We start from the raw sequence: 16078 nt of genomic DNA, 5'->3' as shown, positions 1-16078 counted from the left end.
TTGACTATCCCTTTATTATTAATGTGCCTATTAAAACTTTATTTCCCTTTTCTGTTTCACTAATTTTCTTTTCTTGCAAAATAAACATGGGTGAGGAAGTTCATTCAGTCTACTTTAGTTAATAATAAAGACCCTACAGTCTCCTTCCTGCTCTCTCCCTCCCCACCTCGCTATATTGCGGCACTTAACTATTAAATAACTCTCTCCCATGTGTTGATCACTGAACAAAAACATCCTGATTTCGCTTTATCTTGTTTCCTTGTCCTATTCTTGCAATTTAGTTTGAAGTAATTTTTTTTTTGCGTCTACTTTTTTCTTGTTGTTTACCGTGTTGTATCGCTATGCAATCACCACTTTTTTGATACTGATAATCCCAAAAGGGGTCATCTTGTACCTCTAGTCCTAACAATGAATATCAGCCTTGTGGTTTTTCTCTGAATTGTCTCCAGTACTTGAATGTCTCCCTGGACAACGTACTCTGTGGTCTGACCAGAGCACTATACAGTTTGAGCATGGCTTCCTCTGACTTAATCTCTGCTTTTGGCTGTATAGTTTGTTTGCTGCTCTGCAGTAGTTGGAGATGTTTAGCATTCCTCCTACTAGAAACCTAGATCTGTGAAATTCATTCTTGGCTTGCACGACACCATTCGTGGAGTACATGTGTTGCCCATTTTGTTCCCATATACAGTACGTCATATTCGGCAGTATTAAGTTTCATCTGCCAAGACTTTACCCGCTAAAATACTTTATTCATACTACTTTCCCATACTACTGCCACAGGATTGTGCTTTGTAATGTGTTAAGTTTCTGAATGCAAGTAGTTTTTTCTAAGTTAAAATAGCGGACCCAATACCATCCCTGGGATGCCCCATTCAGTACTTTCTCCTACCATAATCTCTCTCTCAAATACCTGTTCTCGACTAGTCAGGATTTGAGTAAACCATCAAAATGCAAACACTAAATTTAACTAGTAGGCTTTCATGCAAAACATTTTTCAATTTTTTTTAGAAGTTAGATACACTGTGTTGTAGGGCCTTGTGACGTCCTCTTGGGATTTACTAACCTTCATTTCTATTTTACTTATAAGTGCAAAATATTTTTCGTCAAATCTGATTGTTTCCCTATTCACCCACAGATTTTCAAACCATTGCACTTCTACTGTATTTTCTTCATAGAATATACTAGAATCATACCCCTTTCCACCATCTAGTTCTGATCTATGGTTCTGTTTACCAATATTTCCTTTTAATCGAAGCAAGGTATTTTATTTGACTGTCATTTACTTAATTTTTTTCCCCATTTTTAATTCTTGGGATTTAATTGTGGCCACGGCTACTTTCTTCTTTACCCAGAACCAGGTCAAGTAGTGCTCCACTCCCTGTGGAGCAGCAGCATATTGACTGAGGAAAAACTTTACTACTTATTGTAATTATCGTACCTATTTTTTTTGGATAATTAAAATTTCCCACATTTATAATTATTGTTACTCATTGCTCTAATTTGTCTAAACGTTCATCCTTCTTTTCCTTTCCATTGTTTGGCAGTCTGCTTCCAATGTTGTTCATCAGATCAATGCAAAGGGATTCTGTTTGTAACATTTCACAATTCAAATCCTTATGCCCCAGTGCATTGATGTTTAATTATAACTTCCCCCTCAGGGTGACCAAGGCTGGGAACTCAACATCCAGGGGTATTCAATATTCAGGATGGATAGACAGAAAGGAAAAGGAGGTGGGGTAGCGTTACTAGTTAAAGAGGAGATTAACGCAATAGTAAGGAAGGACATTAGCTTGGATGATGTGGAATCTGCATGGGTAGAGCTGTGGAACACCAAAGGGCAGAAAACGCTCGTGGGAGTTGTGTACAGACCACCAAACAGTAGTAGTGAGGTTGGGGATGGCATCAAACAGGAAATTAGGGATGCGTGCAATAAAGGTACAGCAGTTATCATGGGTGACTTCAATCTACATATAGTTTGTGCTAACCAAACTGGTAGCAATACAGTGGAGGAGGATTTCCTGGAGTATATAAGGGATGGTTTTCTAGACCAATATGTCGAAGAACCAACTAAAGAGCAGACCATCCTAGACTGGGTGTTGTGTAATGATAGAGGATTAATTAGCAATCTTGTTCGAGGCCCCTTGGGGAAGAGTGACCATAATATGGTATAATTCTTCATTTAAGATGGAGAGTGACAGTTAATTCAGAGACTAGGGTCCTGAACTTAAGGAAAGGTAACTTCGATGGTATGAGACGTGAATTGGCTAGGATAGACTGGCGAATGATGCTCAAAGGGTTGACAGTGGATAGGCAATAGCAAACATTTAAAGATCACATGGATGAACTTCAACAATTGTACATCCATGTCTGGAGTAAAAATAAAACTGGGAAGGTGGCGCAACCATGGCTAGCAAAGGAAATTTAGGTATAGTGTTAAATCCAAGGAAGAGGCATAAAAAGCAGCAAATCTAAGGACTGGGAGAAATTTAGAATTCAGCAGGGGAGGACAAAGAGTTTAATTAGGAGGGGGAAAAGAGTGTATGAGAGGAAGCTTGCAGGGAACATAAAAACTGACTGCAAAAGCTTCTATAGATATGTGAAGAGAAAAAGATTAGTGAAGACAAATGTAGGTCCCTTGCAGTCAGAATCAGGTGAATTTTATAATGGGGAACAAAGAAATGGCAGACCAATTGAACAAATACTTTGGTTCTGTCTTTACTAAGGAAGACACAAATAACCTTCTGGAAATACTGGGGAACCGAGGGTCTAGCAAGGAGGAGGAACTGAAGGAAATCCTTTATTAGTCAGGAAATTGTGTTCGGGAAATTGATGGGATTGAAGGCCGATAAATCCCCAGGGCCTGATAGTCTGCATCCCAGAGTACTTGAGGAAGTGGCCCTAGAAATAATGGATGCATTCTATCGATTCTGGATCAGTTCCTATGGATTGGAGGGTAGCTAATGTAACACCACTTTTTAAAAAAGGAGGGAGAGCGAAAACAGAATTATAGACCAGTTAGCCTGACCAGTAGTGGGGAAAATGTTGGAATCAGCTATTAAAGATGTAATAGCGCATTTGAAAAGCAGTGACGGATCGGTCCAAGTCAGCATGGATTTATGAAAGGGAAATCATGCTTGACAAATCTTCTAGAATTTTTTGAGGATGTAACTAGTAGAGTGGACAAGGGAGAACCAGTGGATGTGGTGTATTTCGACTTTCAAAAGGCTTTTGACAGGGACCCCACAAGAGATTGGTGTGCAAAATTAAAACAAATGGTATTGGGGGTAATGTATTGACGTGGATAGAGAATTGGTTGGCAGACAGGAAGCAGAGAGTAGGAATAAATAGGTCCTTTTCAAAATGGCAAGCAGTGACTAGTGGGTTCAGTGCTGGGACCCCAGCTATTTACAATATACAGTAATGATTTAGATGAAGGAATTGAATGTAATATCTCCACGTTTGCAGATGACACTAAGCTTGGGTGGTAGTGTGAGGTGGATGCTAAGAGGCTTCAGGGTGACTTGGACTGGTTAGATGAGTGGGCAAATGCATGGCAGATGCAGTATAATGTAGATAAATGTGAGGTTATCCACTTTGGTGGCAAAAACAGGAAAGCAGAATATTATCTGAATGGTAACAGATTAGGAAAAGGGGAGGTGCAACGAGACCTGGGTGTCATGGTACATCAGTCATTGAAAGTTGGCATGCAGGCACAGCAGGCGGTGAAGAATGCAAATGGTATGTTGGCCTTCATAGAGAGAGGATTTGAGTATCGGAGCAGGGGGAGGTCTTACTGCAGTTGTACAGGGCCTTGGTGAGGCCTTGAATATTGTGTACAGTTTTGGTCTCCCAATCTGAGGAAGGACGTTCTTGCTATTGAGGGAGTGCAGCGAAGGTTCACCAGACAGATTCCCGGGATGGCAGGACTGACATATGAGGAAAGATTGGATCGACTCGGCTTATATTCACTGGAATTTAGAAGAATGAGAGGGGATCTCATAGAAACATATAAAATTCTGACTGGATTGGACAGGTTAGATGCAGGAAGAATGTTCCCGATATTGGGGAAGTCCAGAACCAGTGGTCACAGTCTTAAGGATAAGGGGTAAGCCATTTAGGACCGAGATGAGGTGAAACTTCTTCACCCAGAGAATTGTGAACCTGTGGAATTCTCTACCACAAAGTTGTTGAGGCCAGTTTGTTAGATATATTCAAAAGGGAGTTAGATGTGGCCCTTATGGCTAAAGGGATCAAGGGGTATGGAGAGAAAGCAGGAATGGGCTACTGAAGTTACATGATCAGTCATGATCATATTGAATGGTGGTGCAGGCTCGAAGGGCCGAATGGCCTACTCCTGCACCTATTTTCTATGTTTCAGAATGCTAGTTGATCTCCCATGGAATTTTAAATGGAGACTCAAGATAAGTGCAATATTCTGTTCAAGCAGGGTTAGAGGGTGAGGGGAATGGAGGCACTGAACAAGATGGTCCGATGAGATGGTTGGGTGGGTGAAATGTGGCTCCAGTGTTCATCCCGTGCATGCTGCATGGTTCTTTTCGGCTTACCAGCTTTTTATTGTCATGGCTTTTAATAGTTGGAGCTTAGTAAACTTGAAATTTTCCCTTTTTCCACCAGTATTAGCTTCCATTTCCATCTCTGCCTCAAGTGTCGGTCTGTTTTGTGGAGAAAATATTAAAATGGAGAGACAATCAGCAGCCTTTCAAACACTTTCTGTTCATTCTTTCCGCTAAATATTTTAGCTTTAGAATATATTAAGATGTTTACCATTTGTGATCGCTCATACTGTTACAGTCCTTTTGCTTGTTCTGATTGTCCCTGTGCTACTGATATCACTGACTCTTTTTTGGAAGAGGAATGGATGGGATTTATCAGGGTGCTGTTGAGTTGTCACATCAGGTTTGGTTCCATTGACAATGTCTTATTATGCTATAATGTTATATTGTACTGATGCAGTATCTTGGGAAACTTGAGACCATTCATTGTTTTTGTTAGATACGTGAAGGATGACTGACTTCAATTTTTTTGAAATTTAGAATTTTTAAATTCTTTCATTGGTATTGAAGCATCAGTTCTTAACCTAGTATAGGTCTTAAATTAGAGTGCTTGGATACAACTTTGCTTGTTTTAATAGTGTATTTCCTCAGTGAAAGAGAAGCATTAAGTTAACAACTTTAGAAAGCACAAATATTGCCTCTTGGCATGTTAATACTGTTTAGTAATAAAATGTCTGCTAGTTGTATGTTAAATTTTTCAAGTTTTAAATGTGCTTTGTGAATTAATTGAAGTATTCTTTTAATGTAGTGAATTCTATGATCCAAATGCACTGATGATGCATGATGAGGGAGCAGTTATTGTTGGTCTACTGGTGGGACTTACAGTTATCGATGCAAATCTGTGTTTAAAAGGAGAAGATTTAGATTCTCAGGTAATATTTGGTATGGTATCCTAGTTTTCAAGTGGAACTGTTAATGTTGCAGAAATATTCTGGAGTTTGCATCTGTTTTTAAACAATGAGTAGCTGATTTATGAAATTTATTCATCTGATTATTTTGAAGGATTTTGTCACAAAGCCTTGCTACCAGCATACTGTTTATTTATCCAGGACAAGAAAAGGTCATTAGATCTGTAGATGCTTGTTCCCATAAAACATGGCAATTAGCAGTATTCACTGTTGACTGTCTGTGACCATCTTTAAAAAAGGGGACAAGTCCGACTGCAGTAACTACAGAGGAATCTCCCTGCTATCAGTCACTGGGAAAGTTGTCGCTAGAATCCTCCTCAACCGTCTTCTTCCTGTGGCCGAGGAGCTCCTCCCGCAGTCACAGTGCAGATTTTGTCCCCTATGGGGCAAAACGGATATGATTTTTGCAGCACAACAGCCTTCTTCGACCTTACAAAGGCCTTTAACACTGTCAACCGCGAGGGTCTATGGAGCGTCCTCCTCCGTTACGGATGCCCCCAAAAATTTGTCACCATCCTCCGCCTGCTCCACGACGACATGCAGGCCGTGATCCTTGCCAACGGATCCATTACCTACCCAATCCACGTCCAGACCGGGGTCAAACAGGACTGCGACATTGCCCCAACCCTCTTAATTTTCCTTGCTGCCATGCTCCACCTTAGTCAACAAGCTCCCCGCTGGAGTGGAACTTAACTACGGAACCAGTGGGGAGCTGTTCAATTTTCGCCAGGTCCAAGACCACCCTAACCTCTGTTGTCTAGCTACAGTTTGTGGACGATGCCTGCGTCTGCGCACATAGAGGCTGAACTCCGGAACATAGTCGACGTATTTACTGAGGCATACGAAAGCATAGGCCTTGCGCTAAACATCCGCAAGACAAAGGTCCTCCACTAGCCTGTCCTCGCTGCACAGCACTGCCCCCCCCGCCCCCCAAGTCATCAAGATTCACGGCGCGGCCCTGGACAATGTGGACTGTTTCCCATACCTCGGGGAGCCTCATCAACAAGAGCAGACATTGATGAAATTCAACACTGCCTCCAGTGCAGCCTTCGGTCGCTGAGAAAGTGTTCGAAGACTAGGCCCTCAAATCTACCACCAAGCTCGTGGTCTACAGAGCTGTAGTAATACCCGCCCTCCTGTATGGCTGAGGCATGGACCATGTACAGTAGACACCAAGTCGCTGGGGAAATACCACCAATGATGTCTCCAAGATCTGACAAATTCCCCGGGAGGACAGACACACCAACATTAGCATCCTCAACCAGGCCAACATCCCCAGCATTGAAGTTACAAGAACACCCTCAAAGCCTCCCTGATAAAATGCAATGTCCCCACCGACACCTGGGAGTCTTTGGCCAGGGACTCCCAAGTGGAGGAAGTGCAACCGGAAGGGCGCTGAGTCTCATCACAGAGCATGCAGAAATCAAGCATAGGCAGCGGAAAGAGCATGCAGCAAATCTGTCCCACCCACCTTTACCCTTCACAACTATCTGTCCCACCTGTGACCGGGACTGTGGCTCTCATATTGGACTGTTCAGCCACCTAAGGGCTCATTTTTAAGAGTGGAAGCAAATACGATGACGACGATGATCTGATCACTTGCCCCATAAAGAAGTAGCTTACAATCTTTCTAATTTTTTTAACCCTTTTTATAACATTAGGGATGTGAAAAATGCAGAGATTGTCATAGAGAATAGTGTATTTTATATTATATTTGTGCTATCGGCATCATGTTTACTAACCATTTAAATGAGATTGGTGAATATGCCTGATTTAAGTATTGGTGAGATTCTGAGATGGGGGATTCAATTGAATGTTTTTAATTTTGAGTGTTAAGATGATTGATTTCAGATGAACATGGTGAGTTACAGAATAAATGTAAATATGCAAAAATACTTAACCTTTTATTGCAAACTGAGTATCCTGGAAGTAAGCATAAATATCCAATATAATATTATTCCTTTTATCGGTTTCACATGAGGCTAGTAAGAATATTGATCCGGAAGCAATTGCTGTGGTTTTAGCATACTGTCGGAGATTTTAAAAGATTATGTACAGAGAACACTGTTAATACAAATAAGGGGATGAAGTTATTTATCACCCTTCTCTTTCTCCCCTGCCCCTCCCCCACTTCTGCCAATTCACTCCATTCCTTTGCTGAAATCATTGCTTCAATTCTTCATTTAAGGGACTATTAGTCATGTGTGAACTTAGACAGTAAGTGTTGGCATGACTATTTGTGGGTGGCATCAAAGCTAAGGATAATTTGGCTTCACTGGCATCCAAATGTGTGCCCTTTCGCATGTGTTTCTATATAGCAGCCAAAGTGGAAGCCCTGACTTATTTTCTTCCCTAGCCCAGGTGCTCTCTGGACCACTAGTGTCCCTGAGATCAGCTAACTTTACACAGACCAGGGATTGGTCTAACTCTGCATCCACACAGACCAGGGATTGGTCTAACTCGGCATCCACTCACTACACTTCCAGCAGTGGAACCTCAAAACTGAGAAGTGGGCATCCTGGGCCCTTTATTTTTTTCTTCCTTCTAACCCAGGGTGCTGTGGCCAATTTTAGCATCTCTTGGATACTTGGTCTGATATTTCAATTTTTGAACACTAAATTCTCGCTTGTGTTGCTTAATTAAGATTTTTGATGCAGAAATTACTTTGGAATATGATTTGAATAATGATCAGAAGCCAGACACTTTATTTCACCCCTCCCTACACTGAGGTAGTTGAACCTGTACTCGTGACTTGGCTTGGTGCACATTTGCTGATCGAAGAATTAAACCTTGGTTCTTGCCATTTTATGCCACTGCTGCATGTGGGTTGTACCAAATCAGCCATTGGAAAAACTTTGTCTACAATATTTGATGAATGTAAATAGGGAGCCATGAATATTGTGTTTCTTGAAGGTCTCAGAACCCTCCCTTTTTGGAGAAGGTTAAATGAATAAAGCTTCAATTGTAGCTTCTCTAACTTTGTAGAAAAAATCCTGTAAAAAGCTTTGAATCTTTGGCTAATTTTCCTGTAGTAAGTTATGGCCTCCAAGTTTGGGCCTGTAACTGTAGCCTCCTGAAATGTTATGCATGTGTGGGTATATTTGGAAGTGGTGCCCAGTGTGTCACTGGCTTATTTTCAGAGACGCTACATCACAGTTGTGTGTCACAGTGGCAACTTTAATGCTGGCATTAAATGGATCACACAAATGGATGGTCTTTTGGAACAACCTGTCAATTTATTTGAAATTATTGAATGAAATAATTATGTTGGGTCGTTCATGGGATTTTCACTGAGCGGGTGGAAAAAAATCATCTATCTAAGAATAGCTGTAGCAGTAGAGTATTGGGTGGAGATCCAATGGCGTTGAAGAAATTATCTTGAGTGAGTTTCCCAAATAAACAGAAGGAAGTTGTGGTTCTTGACACTAATTTTCTAGAAGGTAGGGGAGAATGTGTGTGTCCCATCCATATGGAAAAAAGTGAACAGCCAGCACTGAAAAGCAACAGGTTACAGAATCAGACCAGCTCTGTCTAGGCCCACTTTATTTAACCCAAGTCGGAGCTGGATTGTCAACTTCACCTAATCTGTAGGTGAAAGTTTCCTACTTTGTAGGCAAAAAAAGTAGGTAAATTGTGAACCCAAACTTTTACAAAGGCCATGTTATAACTTCTCCCTTGCTATTTTTTTATCCACTTTGTAAATACATTTGCTTGGCAATTTGACTGAAGTCAGCTTAGAGGAATTCTAACATATATTAGTGTTATAAGCAACTCTAACAATTAATTGTAAAATTCAAATTTTATTCTACATGGAGAAGTTAAACTACAAACAAAAAAGAAAAAAATTGAAAACACTTGCCAGTCAGCATTTGTATAGGACATTGGTCTACACTTGCATTCATTAAATACAACCTGCTCAAGTAACTTAACCTGTTCCTTTCATCAGGATATACATGTTTAATGTACACTTTCATTTGTTTTTAAATTCTGAAATAAAACCGGGGGATGCTAAGTGCACACCAGATCTGTCAGCAGCTGAGAAGAGATGGATTAATGTTTCAGTTAGTAGGTGTTTACATCCAGAAGATTTTCTCAGCAGCATATGTGTAATCTATTGACTACTGCTGTTGCTCCATTTATCAGTGATATTTTAGATGGCAATTTTGTCTCAACTCCTAATTCTGATTCTTAAAATTGGAGAAAGCCCAGCAAGGTGAATGCAGGGAAAGGATATTTAAAATCAACACGTGATGGGATTGAAATCTGGCAGGAGAGTTGCCATTTAAATATCAGTGCATTGGAGAAGCACTGTGCATTAGTTGAAATAAGGAGGAATATTGAGAATTTTTCTGGATGCCAGTTGATGGGATGCGAACCAGAGGCTTTGTAATAATAACCTTCAGTTTGAGTCATTGATTTTTTGCGTATGGGATTTTGGGTGTTGCCTTGTGCACCAGTATATATGGTCTTCTAACTGTCCTGGTTAATTGTAAATATTTTGGTTGGCAGGCCAAAAAATATTCTTGGATTTTGAAAAGAAAGCACTGATGAGCCCAATTCAGTTTTTGCCTCGGATGAAGTTTGTTCTGATCAATTTCTTCATGAATTTTAGGTTGGAGTGATTGATTTCTCACTGTACTTGAAAGATGGAGCTCAGAACAGTGCTGACAGCAAACAGTGAGTAGTCAAATACACTTCTATGTAAACTGTTTTTAATTGGTGCTTTGTTGTACTTTTAACAGCTTAACAATGATAAAGGTGTCTCCCCTTGCATACCTTTACACTTGCATAATAACCATTTGCTTTAAATATAAATAGGACTTGTTTACTTTTTACCAAATTCAAATTGGTCTCCAGCAAGCAATTTCTGTATTATATCAGGGACCATTCCAAAAGCAACATTTCCATTGTGCTATAAAATAGCATTTAACAATACAGACAACAGTTGAACTTTTTTGTTTACTTTCTAGAATTGGTATGTCTTATCTTGCACAAGTTAACAACTTGAGTCACTTCTAGTGTGACTGGTCTGTGCTATCGAGTCTGGCTAAAAGATTTTTCTTTAATTTTTCTCCACATCCCTCATAAAGAATTGATTCCCTTTACTGGGGTCAGGATCCACAGAAGGCTGTGCCTATGTTTTGCGAATCCCCTGGTTTGACTGGTTGGGGTGGGTGGGTGGTGGTATGGTTATTATGACTTCCTTTCTCCTCTCCCAGCAACAGGAAATCTGAGAATCAATTAGCAGAGTTCCAAATGTCTTAGAGCATCATTCACAGACTTGAGAACAGGTTGCCTCTTCACTCTCTTGATTGTGCAACAGATCATGAGCAAGAGGGGAACCTTATGGAGAGGAAAAAAAACTTGTAACATGATGAAAAATAAACTGTTGAAAATGGGAGAAGCTTAGTATGTTTCTCTGTTTGGAAACAAGACTTGGAAGAACTTATTTCTGGTAGATGTCTTCATTCTACCAGAAATAAGTTCATGGTGAAAGATTGCAAAATGCTGCAGTACAGCAGGACCTAGAGGTCCTGGTGCATGAAACACAAGGTTAGTATGTAGGTGCAGCAAGATATCAGGAAGGCCAATGGAATCTTGGCCTTCATTGCAAAGGGGATGGAGTATAAAAGCAGGGAAGTCTTGCTACAGTTGTACAGGGTATTGGCGAGGTCACAGCTGGAATACTGCGTGCAGTTTTGGTTTCCATATTTACGAAAGGATCTACTTGCTTTGAAGGCAGTTCAGAGAAGGTTCACAAGGTTGATTCCAGAGATGAGGGGATTGATTTATGAGGAAAGGTTGAGTATGTTGGGCCTCTATTCATTGGAATTCAGAAGAATGAGATGTGATCTTATCGAAACGTATAATATTGAGAGGGGGCTTGACAAGGTGGATGCAGAGGGGATGTTTCCACTGATTGGGAGATTAGAACTAGAGGGCATAATCTTAGAATAAGGGACCGCCCATTTAAAACAGAGATGAGAAATTTCTTAGGCTTGTGGATCTGTGGAATTCGCTGCCTCAGAGCTGTGGAAGTTGGGACATTGAATAAATTTAAGGCAGAAATAGACAGTTTCTAAAACGACAAAGGAATAAGGGGTTATGGAGAGCGAGCAGGGAAGTGGACCTGAGTCCATGATCGGATCAGCCATGATCATATTAAATGGCGGAGCAAGCTCGAGGGGCCGTATGGCTTACTCCTTTTTCTTGTGTTCTTCTGAATTTGAATTTAAGAGCAAATTTATTTTTAGAGGGAGTGGAGGAGGGAAAAGAGGAGGAATCCTCTGATAGAAACTTGTGTGGTATTTCCTGCCTTTCCTGCAATGGAAGGTGTTGATGGACCTGGGAACATAGTTGCTCTTGTGAGCCATTCAAGTTGAGTTCGCATTCACGAAGAGTTGCCTGAGTTCAGATTGATTTGTAGCTGTTCGAAAATCAAAAATCTCTTATTGATTCCTATTTCTTGACCTTCAGGGATGCTGAAATCACTAAAATCCTGGACCAGAAACATTATGTAGAGGAACTCAACAGACACTTGAGGTAAACCACCAAAAATCTTCTTGTCTGCACATCCTGTGTACATTTTTTAAATAATTTGATCTTGTACCATAAGTACTCAATATACAGTTTTAAATTTTTTTTAAAACGTGTGGTATTAGGTGGTTATTTAGTGTATTGCAATAACATGTCAGTGACTGATGTAGCCATCATGATCTATCTTGTCCTAATGACTTAATCTGAGGTATGTTAATGTTTTGCATTAACTAACTAACATTCAACTGAATCTCTCTGCTCAACAGTGGTACCGTTTCTGATCTGCAGGCAAAACTGGATTCATTGGAAAAGACTAATGCAAAACTAATGGAAGAGGTGAATAATGGTGACCAGGCCTTTTCCTGGTTTTCTTGGACTGCCATTTAAATTTTTTTTATCTCCAGTCTGTGATTTGATTCTATGCTTGTTTTGATACACTTGCAGCTTGCAGCAGCAAATGACCGAATTCAGTCACTTCAGGAGGAACAGGATCAACTAAAGCAAGAAAATTCATCGATCCTTGAAACAAGTGAACGTCGAGTAGAGGTTGGATCCAAAGGGCTAATTTCATATTCTGAGATGCACTAAACTGGCTTCCACGAGCTCATATCTGCTGTAGAAGGGATATATGTGGTAACAAAAAAGTTACTTTTTTTTTCTTGTCAGACAAAAATAAACTTCTGGAAAGGCCTCGGTTCATCAAGGAGAGCCGACATGGATTTTTTAAGCAAATTGTGTCTGACTAACTTGATTGAATTCTTTGAGGTAACAGTGCAGTAGATGTGTGTGTATATGGAATTTTGGAAGGCATTCGACAAGTGCCTCACAGGAGGCTTGTTGAGATGGGAACATAAGAAATAGGAGCAGGAGTAGGCCCTTCGAGCCTGCTCCGCCATTCAATAAGATCATGGCTGATCATATCATGGACTCAGCTCCACTTCCTTGCCTGCTCCCCATAACCCTTTATTCCCCTATTGCTCACAAATCTGTCTATCTCTGAATATATTTAAAGCAATGACCCAGCCTCCACAGCTCTCCAGGGCAGAGAATTCCATTGATTTACAAACCTCTGATAGAAGAACTTTCTCCTTATCTCAGTTTTAAATGGGTAGCCTTGGGATGAAGGGGAAAGTGGAGATATGGATACAAAATTGGCTCATTGACAGGAAGCAAGCAAAGGGTGATAGATGTTTTTCAGACTGGGAGGTGGTCTGCAGTGGTGGTCCCAAGGATCAGTTTTGGGTCCATTATTAAACGACCTAGGCCGTAGTGTAGGGAGCAGCATTATTATAAAGTTTGCGAATGTTACAAAACGTGGCAATGTCATTGATTGTGATGAGGATAGTTGTAGACTTCAGGATGACATACAGGATGGTGAAATGGGAAGAAGCATGGAAGATTCAATGCGGAGAAGTATGGAATTATGCACGTTCGGAGGACTAATGTGGAACGACAGTATACTATAAATGGCACGATTTTACAGATGAGCAGAGACACCTTGGTGTCCATACACACAGGTCCTTAAAAGTGGCTGGGCAGGTTGATAAAGTGGTGAAAAAAGCATATGGGTTACTGCGGTTTATAAGTAGAGGCATAGAATATAAAAGCAAAGGGATCATGGCAGAACTTTGTGTCACTGGTTAGGCCTCAGCTGGAGTATTGTGGACAATTCTGGGCAACACATTTCAGGAAAGATGTAAAGGCCCTAGAAGGAGGTTTACCAGAATGTTACCAGGAATGAAGGTCTTCAGTTATGAGGAGTGGTTGGAAAAGTTAGGACTGTTTCCTTGGAACAGAGAAGGTTAAGATTTGAACTAAACGGTTTTCAAAATGCTAGGTTTTGATCAAGTAGATAGAGGAAAACTATTCTCTGGCGAGTGGGTCAATAACCAGAGGTCATAGATTTAAAATCATTGGCAAAAGACCTAGAGGGGAGATGAGACATTGCTTCATTGAGTTGTCGATCTGGAATACTCCACCTCAAAAGGTGGTGCAAGTGGATTCCATGAATAATTTAAAAAGGAGTTGGGCAGATACTTGAGGATGAAGAACTTGTAGGGTTATGGACAAAGTGTGTGTGTGGGGGTGGAGGAGAAACTAAGCATGACTACTCTTGCAAAGAACCAGCACAGGCAAAATGTGCTGAATTACCACCTCTATGCTATAAGTCTCTAAGACATGAAGCTTTATTACATTGCAATTTATGCTGAGTATATGTGGAAAGTACATTTTTCATCAGCTAACACATTTTGGTTTCATTGGAGAACTATACTTTCCACTGACTTAACAATTTTGAAATGCACATATTCATCATGGCTCATTCAATTTTTAGTTTGGGTGGTGGTCGGGGCACCACATATATGACCCAATATTGGCCATGACTTGCATCAGTTCTTTTGGAGTAAGTTTTTTTTTTTCTGGTGTAAGTTTAAAAAATGCCATTTTCCCCCAAAAAAATTGCTTCAGAGTAAGTCAGTTAGGTATGTTTTTTTAGGTCAGTTTTTTTTCTAAAAGGGGGTGTTCCCAGACACTTACGACAGTTTTGGCCATTTATGTCACTGTGGCCAGCAAAAACGTACTCCAAATCCACTTAGGTCAGCGTATGTGGCCAGCTCTGAAAAACTTTGAGGGCAGTTAAGAAAAAGCAGCGCACATTCGGCAGACATTAGGGCAGGGATAGGGGAGGGAAGGGAACTGGAGAGGACCTCAACAACCAAGCAGCAAACATTAAGGAAAAGCTCAAACGATTAAAATACAATTTAAAAAAAAAAAAAAGTAAATCCTACCTCATCTTTAGTCTGCCCGAGAAAGGCAGCGGGCTGGCCTGTGCATGAGGCCATTCGACCTGGGATAGGGTGGGAAGACGCGCACCAGAGAAGTCACAGCTGCTGGGCCGGGGGGAGGGGGCTGGACGTCTCATCTCTTTCCCCTGCCCACCCCCCAAAAACTCTCCTCCTCCTCCCTCCCCACCCCCCCGATCAAAAGTTTCAAGTACAGCCACTAAATAAAAAATAAAAGCAAAGTCCTTACCTGCCCCGGAACTCCAGCTGGTGCCGGAGTCCACTCTTGGGGATAGGGTGCGGCGAGATCAGGCATCCCTTCGGCCTGGGATAGGGGCTGTGAGCATCGGGTCCTGCTCACAGCCCACAGGACGCGCTGGGAGGGCAGGAGCATGCGCTCAGCTCTCTCTGAGCATGCGTGCAGGTGCTGGCAGTGCTTTGTGCTGGCCTGTTGCTCTACGCTGGCCTGTTGCTCTGCCCCCTCCTTCAGCCTCCATGCCATGCCACGACTCCAGGGACTCCAAAGAGTGGCCAGGATGGGGCCTCTCTTTTTCTGGTGCCCTTTCCAGCGCGCGAAGTCGGCGTGCTTCAGGTCAGTGCGCCAAAAAAAAGGGGTTGGGCAATGTTGGCCCATAAAAAGGAAGCGAGTAGCTAAAGTAAATGTTGGTCTCTTTGAGGATGCGACTGTGGAATTAATAATTGGTAACGGAAATGGCAGAGACTTTGAACAAATATTTTGTATCAGTCTTCACGGTAGAAGACACTAAAAACATTCCAATAATAATCAAGGAGCTATTGGGTGGGGGGGGGGAAGACACTTGAAACTTAAAACAAGCACTATCACTAGAGATAAAGTACTAAGCAAGCTAATGAGACTAAAGGTGGACAAGTCCCCTGGACCTGATGGCCTGCATCCTCGGGTCTTCAAAGAAGTGGCTGCAGAGATAGTGGACGCATTGGTTGTATCTACCAAAATTCCTTAGATTCTAGAGGTCCCAGCGGACTGGAAAACTGCAATTGTAACACCCCTATTTAAGAAAGGAGGGAGATTGAAGGCCGGAAGCTAGAGACCTAGTTAGCCTAACATCTGTCATTGGGAAAATGCTGGAGTAGTAGCAGGACATTTAGAAAATCATAATGCAGTCAAGCAGAGTCAGCATGGTTTTAAGAAAAGGAAAATCATGTTTGACAAATTTGCTGGAGCTCTTTGAGGATGTAATGAGCAGGTTGGATAAAGGGGAACCAGTAGAAGTTGTGTATTTGGATTTCCAGAAAGCAT

At 41.4% G+C, this 16078-nt stretch overlaps 1 protein-coding gene across 5 annotated transcripts in view; it reads left to right on the top strand.

Annotated features, from left to right (window-relative positions):
• Positions 1–16078, top strand: part of LOC139262956 (RUN and FYVE domain-containing protein 1-like) — a 67976-nt gene that overhangs the window by 5882 nt on the left and 46016 nt on the right. For all 5 annotated transcript variants that reach the window (XM_070878331.1, XM_070878335.1, XM_070878334.1 and 2 more), the window contains exons 5-9: positions 5323–5446; positions 10095–10159; positions 11960–12025; positions 12286–12355; positions 12464–12565. In XM_070878331.1, coding sequence (XP_070734432.1) covers positions 5323–5446; positions 10095–10159; positions 11960–12025; positions 12286–12355; positions 12464–12565 — 427 coding nt within the window. The remainder of the gene's footprint in view (positions 1–5322; positions 5447–10094; positions 10160–11959; positions 12026–12285; positions 12356–12463; positions 12566–16078) is intronic.

The sequence above is a fragment of the Pristiophorus japonicus genome, chromosome 4, assembly GCF_044704955.1.
Source record: "Pristiophorus japonicus isolate sPriJap1 chromosome 4, sPriJap1.hap1, whole genome shotgun sequence".
Classification (NCBI taxonomy): Eukaryota; Metazoa; Chordata; class Chondrichthyes; family Pristiophoridae; genus Pristiophorus; species Pristiophorus japonicus.
This window is presented reverse-complemented; position numbering and strand designations above follow the sequence as displayed.